This window comes from Carlito syrichta, unplaced genomic scaffold (genome assembly GCF_000164805.1).
Source record: "Carlito syrichta isolate Samal-C Ts95f unplaced genomic scaffold, Tarsius_syrichta-2.0.1 Scaffold56974, whole genome shotgun sequence".
NCBI classification, from domain to species: Eukaryota; Metazoa; Chordata; class Mammalia; order Primates; family Tarsiidae; genus Carlito; species Carlito syrichta.
In genome coordinates, this window is record NW_007001070.1 from 754,545 (window position 1) to 770,096 (window position 15,552).

Sequence of the window (15,552 nt, forward strand, 5' to 3'; positions counted from 1 at the left end):
GGAGCGGCCACTGCACTCCAGTCTAGGTGACAGAGTGAGATTCCAAATCAAAAAAAAAAAGCAAGTGCCATCATATTGGCTTCTGTGTGAGTCAGACAGTGAGTCCATCGCTCAGTAACACTATCAACACTGTAAATGTCCATGACCCTTGGCCCAGCAATCCCACTTTGAGGAATTTTTCTTGCAGATAATAATTGCATGTGAATAAAATGAATTTCTACATTGTTATTCATCAAGGGCACTATTGGTGATAACCAAGGATTTGAAACAATGCCAGTGTCCAATGTAGAAGTCTGTTTTGTTTTGTTTTGAAAGTCTCACTTTGTCTCACTCACCTAGGTTGGAGTGCAGTGGTGCAATCACAGCTCACTGCAACCTTGGGTTCAGGTGATCCTTCCATCTCAGCCTCCCAAGTAGATGGGATTACAGCCTTGTGCCACCATGCCTGGCTAAATTTTTGGTTTTTTTGTAGAGACAAGGTCTCACTATATTGCCCAGGGTGGTCTCAAACTCCTGGGCTCAAGAGATTCTCCTGCCGGGCTCAGTGGCTCAGCTTGTAATCCCAGCACTTTGGGAGACCGAGACGAGTGGATTGCCTGAGCCTGTGGGTTTGAGACCCGCCTGGGCAACTTGGCGAGAACTTGTCTCTACAATAAATCAAAAATATGAGCCGGGCGAGGTAGCGCGTGTCTGTAGTTCTGGCTACTTGAAAGGCTGAGGCAGAAGAATTGCCGGAGCCCAGCAGGTCGAGGCTGCAGTAGCCGTGACCATGCCACTGCACTCCAGTCTGGGCGATAGAGTGAAACTCCAACTCAAAAAAAAAAAGAGATTCTCTTGCCTCAGCCTCCCAAAGTGCTAGGGTTACAGGTGTGAGCCACTGTGCCCCGCCAATAGAGTTTTTGATAAAGAAATCATAACATATCCATGCAATAGAATACTATGCAACTTGGAAAAATAAATAAAAATAAAAGAAGAATTGATATGGAAAAGACCTCTAAAATACTGTTAAACGGAAATAAAAATCAAAGCACAGAACGTCGTGAATCATATGCAACCTCTTACACCAAAAAGAGAAATAAAGGAATGAGGCTTTTGGTGTTGGCAACTGGAAAAAAAAAAAAAACTGGGAGGACATGTGGAAAACTAAGAACAGCAGTTAACTGCAAGGACAGAGGAAACCGAGAAGACACAGGACTGGGGGAGAGTGTGGCTTTTCTCAGTATACCTTTCTACACTTTCTGGTTTGGAAATCGTATATACAACAAGGAAGAAAGGGATGGAGGGAAGAAATGAAGACACAGTCAGATCTCTCTAGACTGTAGGGAGAGACAGAAAGGGGATGTGAATAAGCCCACATCCCAATTAAAGCAAAACCCAGACATCCCTCCATGACCTGGGGATGAGCAGACTCCTCGGCAGATGACCCGTAGTGAAGGGAGCTGGCAGGTGCTCGCCACCCAGCCTCTGGCCCTCCCTGGATGGGGGTTGATGAACAAAGATGGGGGTGAAGGTCGGGTCCTGAGAGGAGAGGGACCAGGTGGGGATAGGTGAAAGGTGGAGAGGTTCCCTGCGATCTCTTGACCTTAAGTTTTGGCAATCATGGGCAGTCACCTGAGTGTCCTTGCCAAATGAGCCCTCTGGGACACGTGAGGACCCTCCATGCTAAAGTCTCCTTCTATTTAAAACCGTGTGTATATGACATCACAGCTCTTTCCTATGAAAACCAAAGGAGCATCTAAAGACCATCCAGTCCAGCTTCCTCAGGTTACTCATGTGGAAACTGAGGCCTTGGAAGGACAGCGACTTGCCCAGCTGGGTTAGCGGACTAGACCAGGAACTGTCCTTTCTGCTACACAGGATGAGGTGTTGGAAACACTGGTGTCCCAATTCTGGTGCTCTTTCACTTTCTGACAGGGAATACACAGCACTACCTGTTTTACAAAAAAACAGCAGGCCCTGGCATTCAGGTTGCTGGGCCATGTTCAACCCATTTGAGGGCTTCCCTTACAAGTCCTTATCGTAGGTCCCATGGACCTTTAAGAGCCTAAAATTGTATGCAAATATTCTGGGTATGTACATATGCACATTTCAGAGAGGAAAGGGTGCAAACTTTTCTTCAGATTCTCAAAGGAATTCTTGACCCCAAGAAGGTTGACTCCCAGAACTCCAGATTTCTTAGAATCTCCAACCCTTCACCTCTCTTCCTCCTCCCATCCATTACACAGATGGTATCACCAAGGTCCATAGAGGGGAAAACGGCTTGCCCCAAATTTCAAGGCAAGTCCTGGTAGAGATGGGTCTGGAACCTGGGTGTCTCATGTCCCTGTCCGAAGCCCTTCTCCCAGCCACGCGGACATGGAGTTCTGACCCACCTGACAGGCACGGCGAGGGGCAGCGGTGGACCCGGGCCGGGCAGGTGGTGGTAGAGTCTTGCCTCCTGCTCGTGGCTTTGGCCGAGCTCGCGGAACATGGAACTGAGGCCGGCGACCGTGCCTTTCTGGATGGCGCGGAGCGAGTGGCGTCGGTACTCGTCCCGGGCGCGCTGAGCTCCGCGGCTCCTCTCCTCGTCAGCCGCCTTGGACCGGCGCACTGGAAAGTGGGAGACAGGCGTTGGCCCAGACCCGCAGTGTAGGCTGGGCACTGAGCAAGCCAGGACAGGGAGCAGTCCAGGGGCCCCAGGATTCACTCAAGCTGGCCCCAGACCCACGTGAGCTGCATGGAGACTTGGAGCCCAGGAATGGTGGGACAAGCCCTGACCAGCCCTATCATCAGCAGCCGTAGGACAAACCTGTCCCTATGGGGGTAAAACACTCATGACAGTGTTGGGTTTTCTGGCTGTGCCTGTGGCTCCATTCCAGAATGAACAAGCAACCTGTGGATGGAAACTTCCATCTCCATATGTATTTCTTCCCAGGAATGCCCTGCTCAGAGCAGCTTCTCAAGCCCTGTGCCCACCTGCCCAGCCTAGAGGGCACCTGTCAGGTTGGTCAGTATCTCCTAATGCCATCCCGATCACCCACATTGACTGTGGGCTTTCTCTGTGCCAAGTCCTGGGCTTGCCTGCAATATGTCATCACAGACACTTCCACCCAGGGAGCACATATCACCATTTTTACTCTATGGGTGAGGAAACCCAACCTCTGGGAGGTTAAGTAAAGTATTTTGCCCAAAGTAAAACAACTAACAAGGGGCAGAACCAGGAAGGGAATCCAGGTGTGCCTGGTTCTAAAACCCATACAGCTCATCTCTCCACATGGTCCGCCTCTTCCTTCTATTTAAAACCCTGTGTAGGCCGGGCATGGTGGCTCAAGTCTATAACCCCAACACTTTGGGAGGCTGAGGCAAGAGGATGGCCTGAGCCCGTGGGTTTGAGACCAGCCTGGGCAACATGGTGATACCTCGTCTCTACAATAAATCAAAAGATGAGTTGGGCATGGTAGCACAGGCCTGGAGTTCCAGTTACTTGGAAGGCTGAGGCGGAAGGATCGCCTGAGCCCAGCAGGTTGAAGCTATGGCAGCCAGGAGCGTGCCACTGCGTTCCAGCCTGGGCGACGGGGTGAGACTCCAACTCAAATAAATAAATAAATAAATAAAACCCTGTATCTCCGACACCACAGACCAGGCCAGGAGCTGTCCTTTCTGCTATACAGGATGAGCTGTTGGAAACACTGGTCCCAATTCTGGTGCTCTTTCATTTTGGGGTTCCTGTGACCTTGAGAGTTGGTGCGTGAGTATGTTGGAGGGAGGGGGAAGAGGATCTTCTGAAAACTCTGAATCCTAAATTGTACCCCGCATTCTAAAATAAAAAGAAAAGAAAAGAAAACTCTGTCACTCCACAGGTCACAGGACTCCAGGACACCCCTCTCCCTGACCTTCTGCCTTTTTGTGCTCCTCAAGGAGGGGCCCTGTCTCAGCCAAGTGGCCCTGAAAAGACATCGGGGTGCTGTTGCTTCTAAAGCTCAAAAAAGGAGGTCTAGAACTGGGGAAAAGGAGGGGCATTAAAACCTATTGGAGGCAAGGCCTAGATTTAAAGCCAATTATTTTGGAGCCTGAATGCATCTTGGCAGGCCCCTGTCTGCCTCTAAAATCCAGTTATTTTATAGATAACTCTTGCTGGCCTTGTTCTCATTGTACCAGGCTAATGATGGCCCCTGCCTGAACAGGTCACCTCCTCGTAGAATAAAATCTTAGTCTGTTTCTACTCCAATACCATTCGACACACATATAGCAGGCACCCACCAAGTACTGTGCTCTCTGTTCGCATTTGGAGGATAATGGTCAGTTGCCCTGGTCCTGAAAAAAATATTTCTATTTCACAAGTTGTCAAAGACCCTTTTCTAGGAGCATAACATCCCCCGGATCTGAGGAAAGCAGCATAAAGTCTGTTCCTCAGAAGGTATTTATGGAAGTCCCATCATGGGTGTCACATGCTAAATATCCACTAGGCTGTGAACCCCAGGAGGGTAGGTAGAGAGTTCTCTTTGGTCTATTCATTGCTGTCTTCCAGTGCCATGAACAGACACATTTTTGGATGATTGAATGCACCCAATTAAGTATTTAATGCAGCACTAGACCCTGAGCTGGACACAGAGATAACAAAGAAACAGACCCTTCTTTCAAGGCACTCAGAGCCAAGCTGAGAAAATAAGACAAATAAATATCTCTACTGTAAAAAAGTAGTGAGCATCATTTTTTAAAGGAACTAATAAAATACTGTCAGAGTTTAGGGACAGCAGCATTCACATCCTGCTAGGAAGCCAGCAGCCCTCACAAGAGACAGAATTTGACTGGGTCTGGGAAGATCAAGGAGAGTTTTCCAAAGAAAGAAGAGGGAAAGCCGGGCTCAGTGGCTCAGCCTGTAATCCCGTGCCTTTGGGAGGCTGAGGTGAGTGGATTGCCTGAGCCCGCGGGTTCGAGACCCGCCTGGGCAGCGAGACCTCATCTCTACAATAAATCAAAAAATCAGCCGGGCGTGGTAGCGCATGCCTGTAATTCCGGCTACTTGGAAGGCTGAGGCGGAAGGATCGCCGGAGCCCAGCAGGTCTAGGCTGTGGTGGCCGGGAGTGGCCACTGCACTCCAATCTTGGCGACAGAGTGAGACTACAACTCAAAAAAAAAAAAAAAAGAAAGAAAGAAAGAAGAGGGAGGAGGCTATTCCAGGGAGAAAACCTGGGGGTTTGTCATCTCACAGATTACAACACTCCAAGATACCCCTCTCTCCAATCTTCTGTCTTTCTGTGCTCCTCAAGGAAGGACCCTGTCTCCACCAAGTCATCTTGAAAAGATATCTGTGTGCGGCTGTTTCTAAAACTCAGTAGGGAGGTTTGTACATTCTGGATAATAAGAAGGCCGTGGTACCAGCCTTGCATTGTGGTAGGCAGCTCTAACAAGGTCAGGATGCCCAGGGATGGGCTTTGTAGTCATTAGAAGCTCATGCCTTACAAGGGGCCAGTGACTTTTGGAAGTTTACAGCCTCTGATAATCAGCAACATTCAGTGACAGACAGGTTGCTGAAGAAAACTATGGTCAGGTATGGTGACTCATGCCAGTAATCCCAGTACTTTGAGAGAGCAAGGCCAGAGGACTGCTTAAGCCTAGGAGTTTGATACCAGCCTGGGCAGCATAGTGAAACTTCATCTGTACAAAAAAAATTTTAAAATAAGCTAGGCATGGTGCTGTACGCCTATAATCCTAGCACCTTGGGAGGGCAAGGCTGGAGGATTGCTTGAGCCCAAGAGTTCAAGACCAGCCTAGGCAACACAGTGAGACCTCTCTCTACAGTAAAATTTAAACATTAGCTGGATGTGGTAGCACACACCTGTAGTCCCAGCTACTCTGGAGGCTGAGTCAGAGGGATTGCCTGAGCCCAGGATGTCGAGGCTGTGGTGAACCATGATCATGCCATTGCACTCCAGTCTGGACAACAGAGTGAGACTTCAACAGAGAGAGAGAGAGAGAGAGAGAGGAAGAGAGGAAGGAGGGAAGGGAAGGAGAGAGGGAGGGAAAGAAAGAAAGAAAGAAAGAAAGAGAGGAAGAAAGAAAGAGAGGAAGGGAGGAAGGAGGGAAGGGAGGAAGGAGGAAAGGGAGGGAGGGAAGGAGAGAGGGAAAGAAAGAAAGAGAGAGAGAGAGAAGGAAATTATGCAGACTAGGAAGACAGATTTTTGGAACTCAGAGAAGTGAGGCCCTGAGCCATTAGTCACACAGAGACTAAACCCATCCTCCTAAAGTCCAAATCTAATCTTCTCATTCTCTTCCTCAAAACCTTCAGTGGCTCCCACTGCATAACCGATAAAGTGCAAATACCTTGGCATGGCAGGCTGCCCCCCTACTTTTCCCAGATAGGGCCTCTGAGGGCCCCAACACACACATACACACACACACACACACACACACACACACACACACCCCACTTGCCTCTGGGCAGTTGTGTTCACCGACTTAGACCAACCCGGGTCAGCTCTGAAATGCCAGGCCCTGCTCCCTCCCCTGCTCAGGTAGAAAAGACTTTAGAATTCAGATGATCCCATTAGTTACATCCTACAGAGTAAGCAAATGCCTCAAAGCAACATCAATCTGTAGTCATTCCTGTGGGTGAATAGATGAGTGTCCCCTCAAATTACTGAATAATCCTGCAATACAGGAAAAGTCATCAATAAATATTTAAACTGTGTATGTGTGTAAATGTGTTTAAATTCTATTCCGTGCAATCTTGGGCTACTTGAGTAACCCTATCTACACTTTCTTTCTTTGTCTATAAAATGGGGCCTCATAGTGCTGCTCTGAAGTGTAAAGGGGAAAGTACACAGAAGGGGTGTAGACAGTTCCTGGTACATGGTAGAGGTTCATTAAATAATATCTATTATTGTTATCATTGTGTTTGCTGTGAGATACAGAGGCTGGAATGGCACCTTGAGAAAGAGTCCCTCCTCTGGTGGACGTGAGGAAGTGTTGGGGGCTGAGTAAAGTCCGCGCCTCCTGTCAGGAAATAGGAAAAATGAAAACTGGGGGTGGGGGGGCTCCCTGACCCCGGGAAAGGGGAACAGGCCGCCCAGATGCTGAAGGGGACACACAGGCCTTTTGTGACTCAGCCTGCTGGAGCCGTGATCACCAGGGAGCGGATGTGTGTGGCACGCAAGACGATGAACCCTGAGAGGTGAACCTCCAGCAAAGCAAGCGAGGTTCGCCCACAGCTAAACTTGGGCCAAGGGGCTGGGCTCTCCCAATCCCTTTCGGAGGCTTCTGAGGTCCGCCGCCAGCCAGCCTGGTCCTGCAGGCGCTACCGGATGGCTGTCAACAGTGACGCCCTGTGGCCTCCAGGGGCAACTGCAGGACTTGCTTAAGACCTGAGCACGTCCCACCCCCACGTGAACGTCGGGAAGAATCAGCTTTGGGGAAATATAAAACCTCCAGGGATTCTTGAGCAATTCGAGATGAAAGACAAGCTAAGCAGGGCACGAATCGGCCTTGTGAGGACTCAGACGGTCTTTTTCCGGAGTTATAATACCAAAATCTGTGGCACCTAGAGAATAGGGAGCACGGGAAAAGCCCTTCTTTTGTTTTCTCCTTTAGCCGTCCTCCCAGCCCGAAATTCTACCCCAGGCCAGACGCCACCCCCCACACGCCCATTCAGGTTCTGCGCATCTCCAGCCTACAGTATTTTACAGTCCTTCAGGTGGGCGGAGGCTCCCCCTACAGAGCACAGTCCTTTCCAAGAGGGAAGGGAATGGAACCCGCGTCCCTGCCCTCCAAATGGGGCCTGAGCCCGCATTTCTCACTCAGCCCTGTTCACAGCCTGGGAAGGGTGAGACAACTAGAGTGTGCAGATCGTGGGTTAAGGGCCACACCCGGAATCACAGGGTTCAAGGAGCCAGGGTGAGCACAGAGTTCCGCTGAGGGCCCCAAAACTCTGTTTATGTTCCTAACCAAGTAATCATGACAATAATAAATATCCAATTTTTATAAATAGCATCGTTTTTCAAGTCATGCTAGCTCGTCTCTAAATCTCTGGGCAACTAGATGTTATCTAACACCCTACTTCTACAAGTTCACAGTTGAAAAATTATGAGATGAATTTCTGTGCCTGAACTATTCACAGCATCTCAGAGGCCGGCGCTCTGCTGAATAACTAACTGAATTCTCTGTTGAACTGAATAACTCACTGTATTCAAGTGAGGCTAAAGAGGATCATTCCCTTTTTTGTCTAACTTGGAGAATTTAATTTGGGCATTTTTATCAAAACTGCTGCTCCCCGATAGACTAATGGTCCACTGTATCTTTCATATTAAATTAATTGAGTGCAGAATGGCTTTGCTGGATTTGAATGGCAGTCTCCAGAGTTTAGCTCAGCATTCTTTAAGAAAGTACAAAATGAGAAACTGAAATCACAGGGCCTGAATCATCCCATCTTTTCTGGTTTTCAAAGGCTGTCCCATTTCTAGTTGCTACGCAGTACATTTCTCAGCAACCACGCAGCCCCTGGCCCAGATGAGCTCCACTCTCCATCCCTAATAAAACACCAGCCCAGCTCCTAACTTTCCATTCCATCCTGTAGCCACAAAAGAGAAGCACTTCACAAGCAGACCTTTATAACTCAGAGAGCATTTTTGCTTTCTCTCTCTCATTTCATTCTCCCCACAAGCCTCAGCTCAACATGACTAACCCCTTTTGACAAATGAGGAAACTGAACTGAACAAAAACTGGCTTAAGATCACATGACCAAGCAGTAGAGCTTGGACAGGACTCCCAGTCCAGTGCTCCTTCCCCCACACTAGAGTAGCCTCAAGAGACTTCACTTTTTGCTTTTTTGTTGTTTCGTCTTTCAATATAAAACTTTGTCCTGCCTCCTTTTTCCACCTGCCTCCTTTTTTTGTCCTGAATCTATTTATTTATTTTTGAGTTGGAGTCTGTCACGCAGTCTGGAGTGCCATGACACGCTCACGGCCACCGCAGCCTCAACCTGCTAGGCTCAGGGGATCCTCCAGCCTCAGCCTTCCAAGTAGCTGGAACTACAGGCACACACTACCATATCTGGCTAAATTTTTTATTTATCGTAGAGATGAGGTCTCGCCAAGTTGCCCAGGTTGGTCTTGAACCCCTGAGCTCAGGTAATCTTGCCTCTGCTTCCCAAAGTGCTGGGATTACAGGCTTGAGCCATGCTCCCAGCTTTGTCCTGAGTTTAAATGAATGAATTCTTAACTCTTTCCCATCTGATCTTTCTAGCCTCATTTTTCATGATGGAAACCCAGACTGCAATCGCATCATAACATGCGACATGACCTGTGCATACAATGACCTTGCTTTGCTCAGTGCTGCTCCCTCTGCTATGATGCCCCTTCCTGCCTTCTTTGCCTACACACTCTCCCCAACCCCAATGCCATTTCCTCCACAAGACCTTTCCAAATGTTCTCCCTTTTCCAAAGGGATTCGTTCACTCTCTGTGTATTTTATACGAACCTGTAATGGGACACCTATTTATTGAACTGTAACTTGTGCGTATGAGCCTCTTCTTCCAGACTGTGAGATTTTTGAGGGAAGGAAATACGTCTGACACAATGGTTGGCATATAGTGTGAGCTCAATGTATAGTCATCCTTCAATATTCTCAGGGGATTTGTTCCAGGAGCCACCTTTTGTGTATACCAAAAATCCACAGAGGCTCAAGTTCCCTATATGAAATAGTATCGTGGTCGGGCTCGGTGGCTCAGCCTGTAATCCCAGCACTTTGGGAGGCCAAGGCAACTTCCTCTGGATTGCCTGAGGCTGTGGGTTTGAGACCAGCTTGGGCAACTTGGCGAGACTTTGTCTCTACAACAAATAAAAAATTAGCCAGGTGTGGTAGCACGTGCCTGTAGTTCTGGCTACTTGGAAGGCTGAGGCAGACGTATCGCCAGAGTCCAGCAGCTCAACACTGGGGTAGGTGTGAGCATGCCACGGCACTCCAGCCTGGGCAACAGTGAGACTTCTACTCAAAAAAAAAAAAGGTATCATATTTGATATACCCTATGCATACCCTCTCGTACACTTTGTCATCTCTAGATTACTTATTGTACTTAATACAATGTAGATGCTGTATAAATAGTTATACTGTGTTTTTATTTGTATTGTTGTGTTTGCTTTTTATTGTTTGGGTTTTTTTTTTTTCAAATATTTTCTATCTGAGGTTGAATGAATCCACAGATGGGGAACCCAGGATAGAGGGCCAATTTTACATGGTTGCTCCTCCGTCTGCCCTGGGAGCAGTTGATGGACCTGTCCCCCAAACTGCAGGAGACAGCATTGCCGAGAAATGTTCTATGTCTAAGAAGATCTGTATTGTGCTTGCTTCCACAACTACCTCCATCTCTGAGCTTCTGTAGAGATGGAGCCTCTATTTGCCTTTATTCTGTTGCCTCACACAAGTTTGTTATTGAGCATTAACACCTGCTCTGTGTTCCTGCAACCTCAGTCTTGCCTCGGCTATCCTGGAGATGCTCAGCAGTGTTTTTGGGACTCCACAAGAAGGAACTGAGGAGTGCTCATGGCTTCTTTGTGAAACTTCCTCTGGAGGCCCTGTGAGGCTGATGGCCAAAGACGCCTCTCCTACATCCTGCTTTCAGAGGACATGTGATCCACAGGCCAGAACACTATTTTGACTCTGAGGGGAAGAAGTGACAGGAAACAGCGAGACCCAGTTCCACAGCAGGAATGGTCAACAGAGGAAAGAGGGTACGGTCGTGAACATGGCCCCTACCCACATTTCCCTCCCCCGCCCCAAGGGCACACCAATACCCAAGTAAAAAGAATGGAAACTTAAAAGCAAAATCCCACTGCAATTTTAATAGCATACATGCACATTCCTGAATGTGACTCCATTCTTTTTTTTTTTTTTAGTTGGAATCTCACTCCATTGCCCAGGCTGGAGTGCAGTGGCACACTCGTGGCCACTCCAGCATTGACCTGCTGGGCTCGGGCGATCCTTCTGCCTCAGTCTTCCAGGTAGCCAGAACTACAGGCATGTGCTACCATGCCCGGCTAATTTTTTATTTATTGTAGAGACAAGGTCTCACCAAGTTGCCCAGGCTAGTCTCGAACCCATGAGCTCAGGCAATCCACTTGCCCCGGCCTCCCAAAGTGCTGGGATTACAGACTGAGCCACCAAGCCTGGTCTGTGATTCCATTCTTGTTTCAAATAAAGTCTTCTCAACCAATCATTTTGCTGTCTCCCACAAGCCACTGACAGGACTACTCCTCCCTCCACATGCGATTAAGGAGGAATAGAAGAGATGAATGAACTTATGACTCCGGTGCTCCAGGAGAGGCCAGGGGAGTCAGCTTACGGTGCTGAGGTACACCAGAGATTCCATTCCATGTGAATGACACAGTCTTTTGGGTTCTTGTTGATTCGAGGAGCCTAGTGCAGAGATCACTCAGGTAAGAAAGGAATTGTCCTTAAAAGAAGAAAATTTCAAGCTAAGCGCAGCCACTAGGCCAGGGCAGTAGTGTTGAAAATATATTATACAGAACCCAAACGGTTTCACAGAGGGGTCCCTGAGGCCATAGGAAGTAGGGCGGACACGGGGGCGGGGCAGGGAACCATGCACCCCCACACCCTCTTCACCAGAGCTAGCAGCTCACACCTGCTTTACATAGTGGGCTTCAGCCTAAACATATGTGAAAACCGCGGCCATAAGAGGACTTGGAGAGCAAAGACAGCCCAGTTTTCAAGCTCTTTTGTGAATATAACAGTAAACCCCTAGATGAGGGAGACAGAAGGCCTGATGAAGAAATGAGATTTGCATCATGCTGGTCTTGGTACTTCCAGACATCTGCATAGGATAATCTCTGCTCTGGGCCTCAGCACACAGCCCTTGGCTGTCATGACCCAAGAGGCCTGAGAACATATGGTCAAAGACATCATTGCTGAGAAGTAAGAACATTGATGTCTTTTAAAAATTGCAGCTGCCCTATGGTGCAAAAAATGTAAAACATAAAATAGAAATTACATTTAAATTTTTTAATCAATTTTTTGTTTTATCCAATTTCTCTTTGGCTTATTCCTTTTCAAGCACTTGATTATATACTGGGTCACTTGGGATAAAAAAAAAAATTCAACACAAATATTTCCATCCACTTTACCAGCAGCCCAGTTTGTCTGCAAATCTGCCCCAGAAGCTCTGGTGTTTGAGGACTGGCACTGAATAAATTAAGTATCAGTTAAAGAGGCTGTGGGGGGAAAGGTGAATTAAGGACCTCTGGTGGGCCAGGTACGGTGGCTCACACATGTAACCACAGCACTTTGGGAGGTCAAGGCAAAAGGATTGCTTGAACTCAGGAGTTCGAGACTAGCCTAGGCAACATAGCAAGACCTCATTTCTACAAAAAATTTTAAAAATTAGCCAGGCATGATGGCATGCACCTGTAGTCCCAGCTACTCAGGAGGCTGAGGTAGCAGAATTGCCTGAGCCCAGAAGGTCGAGGCTGCAGTGGACTGTGACAGCTTTTCAGCTTGGACAATAGAGTGAGATGTCAACTAAAAAAAAAAAAAAGACCATTGAAAATTCTCAGAATCAACTTTCTCACATTGTTAGAAATTAACCAAAGCTTGAAGCAATCCAGGGAACATTTATTCAAGATTAAAAAATAGCTCATAATAAGTGAAGAGATTAAATTAGTAATTAAAAAAAAAAAACTTTCCACAAAGAAACCCCAGAACTAGATGGCTTTACTGGTGAATCCTACAAAATGTTTAAGGAATTAATTTCTTCTTTAAAAAAAGGGTAAACACTTTTAAACTCATTCTTTGAGGCTATTACCCTAACACCACAACCAGACAAAAACATCACAAGAAAAGAAAGTTACAGACCAATATCCCTGATGAATAAAGATGCCAAAATCCTTAACAAAATACTACCAAATGGAATCTAGCAACATATAAAAAGTATTATACACTTTAAACAAGTGGGACTTATTGATGGGACAATGCAAACTTGGTTCAACATGTGAAACTCAACCTCAGAATAATCCATGTTAATAGAATTCAAAAACAAAAAGACAAGATCATCTCAACAGATGCAAAAAAATTTGACAAAAGCCAACACCCTTTCATCATAAAAACATTCAACAGTCTAAAAAAGTGTAAAACTTCCTCAACTCAAGATTATGCATGAAAACCCATAGCTAATGTCATATTTAATGATGAAAGACTGAAAGGTTACTCCTAAGATCAGAAATAAAACAAGAATGCCTGCTTTTGCCATTTTTATTCAGCATAATAATAAAGTTCTAGTCAGAGCAATTAGGCAAGAAAAAGCAATAAAAGGCATCCAGACTGGAAAGGAAGAAGTAAAACTATCTCTCATTGCATATGAAATTATCTTGTATGTAGAAAATCTTAAGAAATTCACACACAAAAAAATCTATCCCAGCTAATATACAAGTTTAGCAAGGTTACAGGATACAAGATGAAAATTAAAAAGCCAATTGCATTTTTATATGCTAACAATAACGAATTCAAAAATTAAACAAAGAAAACAATTCTATTTATAATAGTATTTAAAAAATAAAGTTTGCAAAACAAGGGCAAGACTTCTACACTGAAAATATAAAATATTATTGAAAGAGATTTTAAAAGTTAGATAAATAGAAAGACATTCTGTGATAATAAACTGGAAGACTAAATATTGTTAAGATGGCAACATTCTTTAAATTGATCTATAGATGTAATACAACCACTGTGAAAATCCCAGCTGGCATTATTGGAGAAATTGACAACCTGCTCCTAAACTATATGGAAATATGAGATTCAGAATAACCAAAATAATAATCCTGAAACAGAAGAACAGCCACAGAGATCTCATACTGTCCAGTTTCAAACTGTACTATAAAGCTACAGTAATCCAGACTGTGTCATACCAGCATAAGAAAAGACATATAAATCAACAGGATAAGATTGAGAATAAAGAAACAGGCGCTTACATATTTAGTCAATGATTTTCAACAAGGGTGCCAAGATCATCCAATGACAAAACAATCGTTTTTTCCAATAAATTGTGCTTGGACAACTTGGATGGTCATATGTAAAAGAATTAAGTAGGAACCATACCTCACACAAAAATTAACTTAAAATGGATAAAAGACCTAAATGTAAAGGCTAAAACTATAAATCTCTTAGAACAAAGATAACAAAGATGGTTTCTTAAAAATAACACAACTCGGCCGGGCTTGGTGGCTCAGCCTGTAATCCCAGCACTTTGGGAGGCCAAGGCAAGTGGATTGCCTGAGCCCGTGGGTTTGAGACCCACCCAGGCAACTTGGCGAGACCTTGTCTCTACAATAAATAAAAAATGAGCTGGGCATGGTAGCACGCGCCTGTAGTTCCAGCATTGGAAGGCTGAGGCGGAAGGACCACTGGAGCCCAGCAAGTCGAAGCTGCAGTGGCCGGGAGCATGCCATTGCACTCCCACCTGGGCGACAGAGGATTAAAAAAAACACAACTCATAAGCAATCCCAAAAAATGGATAAATTAGGCTTAATAAAAATTAAAAGTTATTGTGCTTCAAAGTATTATCAAGAAAGTGAAAAGACAACCCAAAAAACGAGAAAAATATTTCAAAGCATATCTCTGATAAGGGATTAATATCCAGAACATATGAAAACACTTGCCATTCAATAACAACAAAATTCAAAAATGGGCAAAGACCTTGAATAGACATTTCTCCAAAGATGATACTAAAGTGACCATAAAGCATATGAAAAGATGTTCAACATCATTAGTCATTAGGGAAATGCAAATCAAAACCACAATGAGATATCATTTCAAACACTCTAGAATGGCTATAATAAAAAAACACAAACAATTACAAGTGTTGAAAAGGATGTGAAAAATTAGAACCCTCATGCATTACTGGCAGGGATACAAAATGGTACAGTCACTTTGGAGAAATATGGCAATTATTCAAAATGTTAAACATTGTTACCATATGCTATGATTTGAATGTTTGTCCCCTCTGAAACTCATGTTGAAATTTAATCCCCAATGTAATAGTATGAGGCCCTTAAGAGGTTACCCTCAATGCAACAGATGTTATCCCCGATGTAATAGACAAAGCCTTTAAGAGGTTATTAGATCATGAGGGTTCTGCCTTCATGAGTTGTTTAATCCATTCATGAGTTACTAGGTTATCTTGGGTGTGGTTTAGTTATCAAGAGAGTGGGACTGTTATAAAAGCCAATTTGGCTCTCAGGGTGTCTCTTCCTTGTATATTCTCCTGCATGGCCTTAGGACTCTACAGAGAGTCCCCACCAGCGAGAAGGCTCACCAGATGCAGCTCTTTGGCCTCAGACTTTCCAGTCTCCAGAACTGTAAGAAATAAATTTCTTTTATTTATAAATTACTCAGTTATAGCAGGAAAAAATGAACTAAGACATCATATGACTCAGAAGCTCCACTCCTAGATATATGCCCAAGAGAGTTGAAAATGTATGTTTACAGAAAAACTTGTACACAAATGTTCATAGCAACATTATTCAAAATAGCAAAAAAGTAAAAAAAAAACCAAATGTTCATCAACTGATA

General features: G+C 45.3%; 1 protein-coding gene across 1 annotated transcript in view; it reads right to left on the reverse strand.

The window, feature by feature from the left end:
* Positions 1-15,552, reverse strand: part of SH2D4B (SH2 domain containing 4B) — a 90,753-nt gene that overhangs the window by 25,657 nt on the left and 49,544 nt on the right. Inside the window, exon 6 of the mRNA XM_008049890.1 lies at positions 2,373-2,589. Coding sequence (XP_008048081.1) covers positions 2,373-2,589 — 217 coding nt within the window. The remainder of the gene's footprint in view (positions 1-2,372; positions 2,590-15,552) is intronic.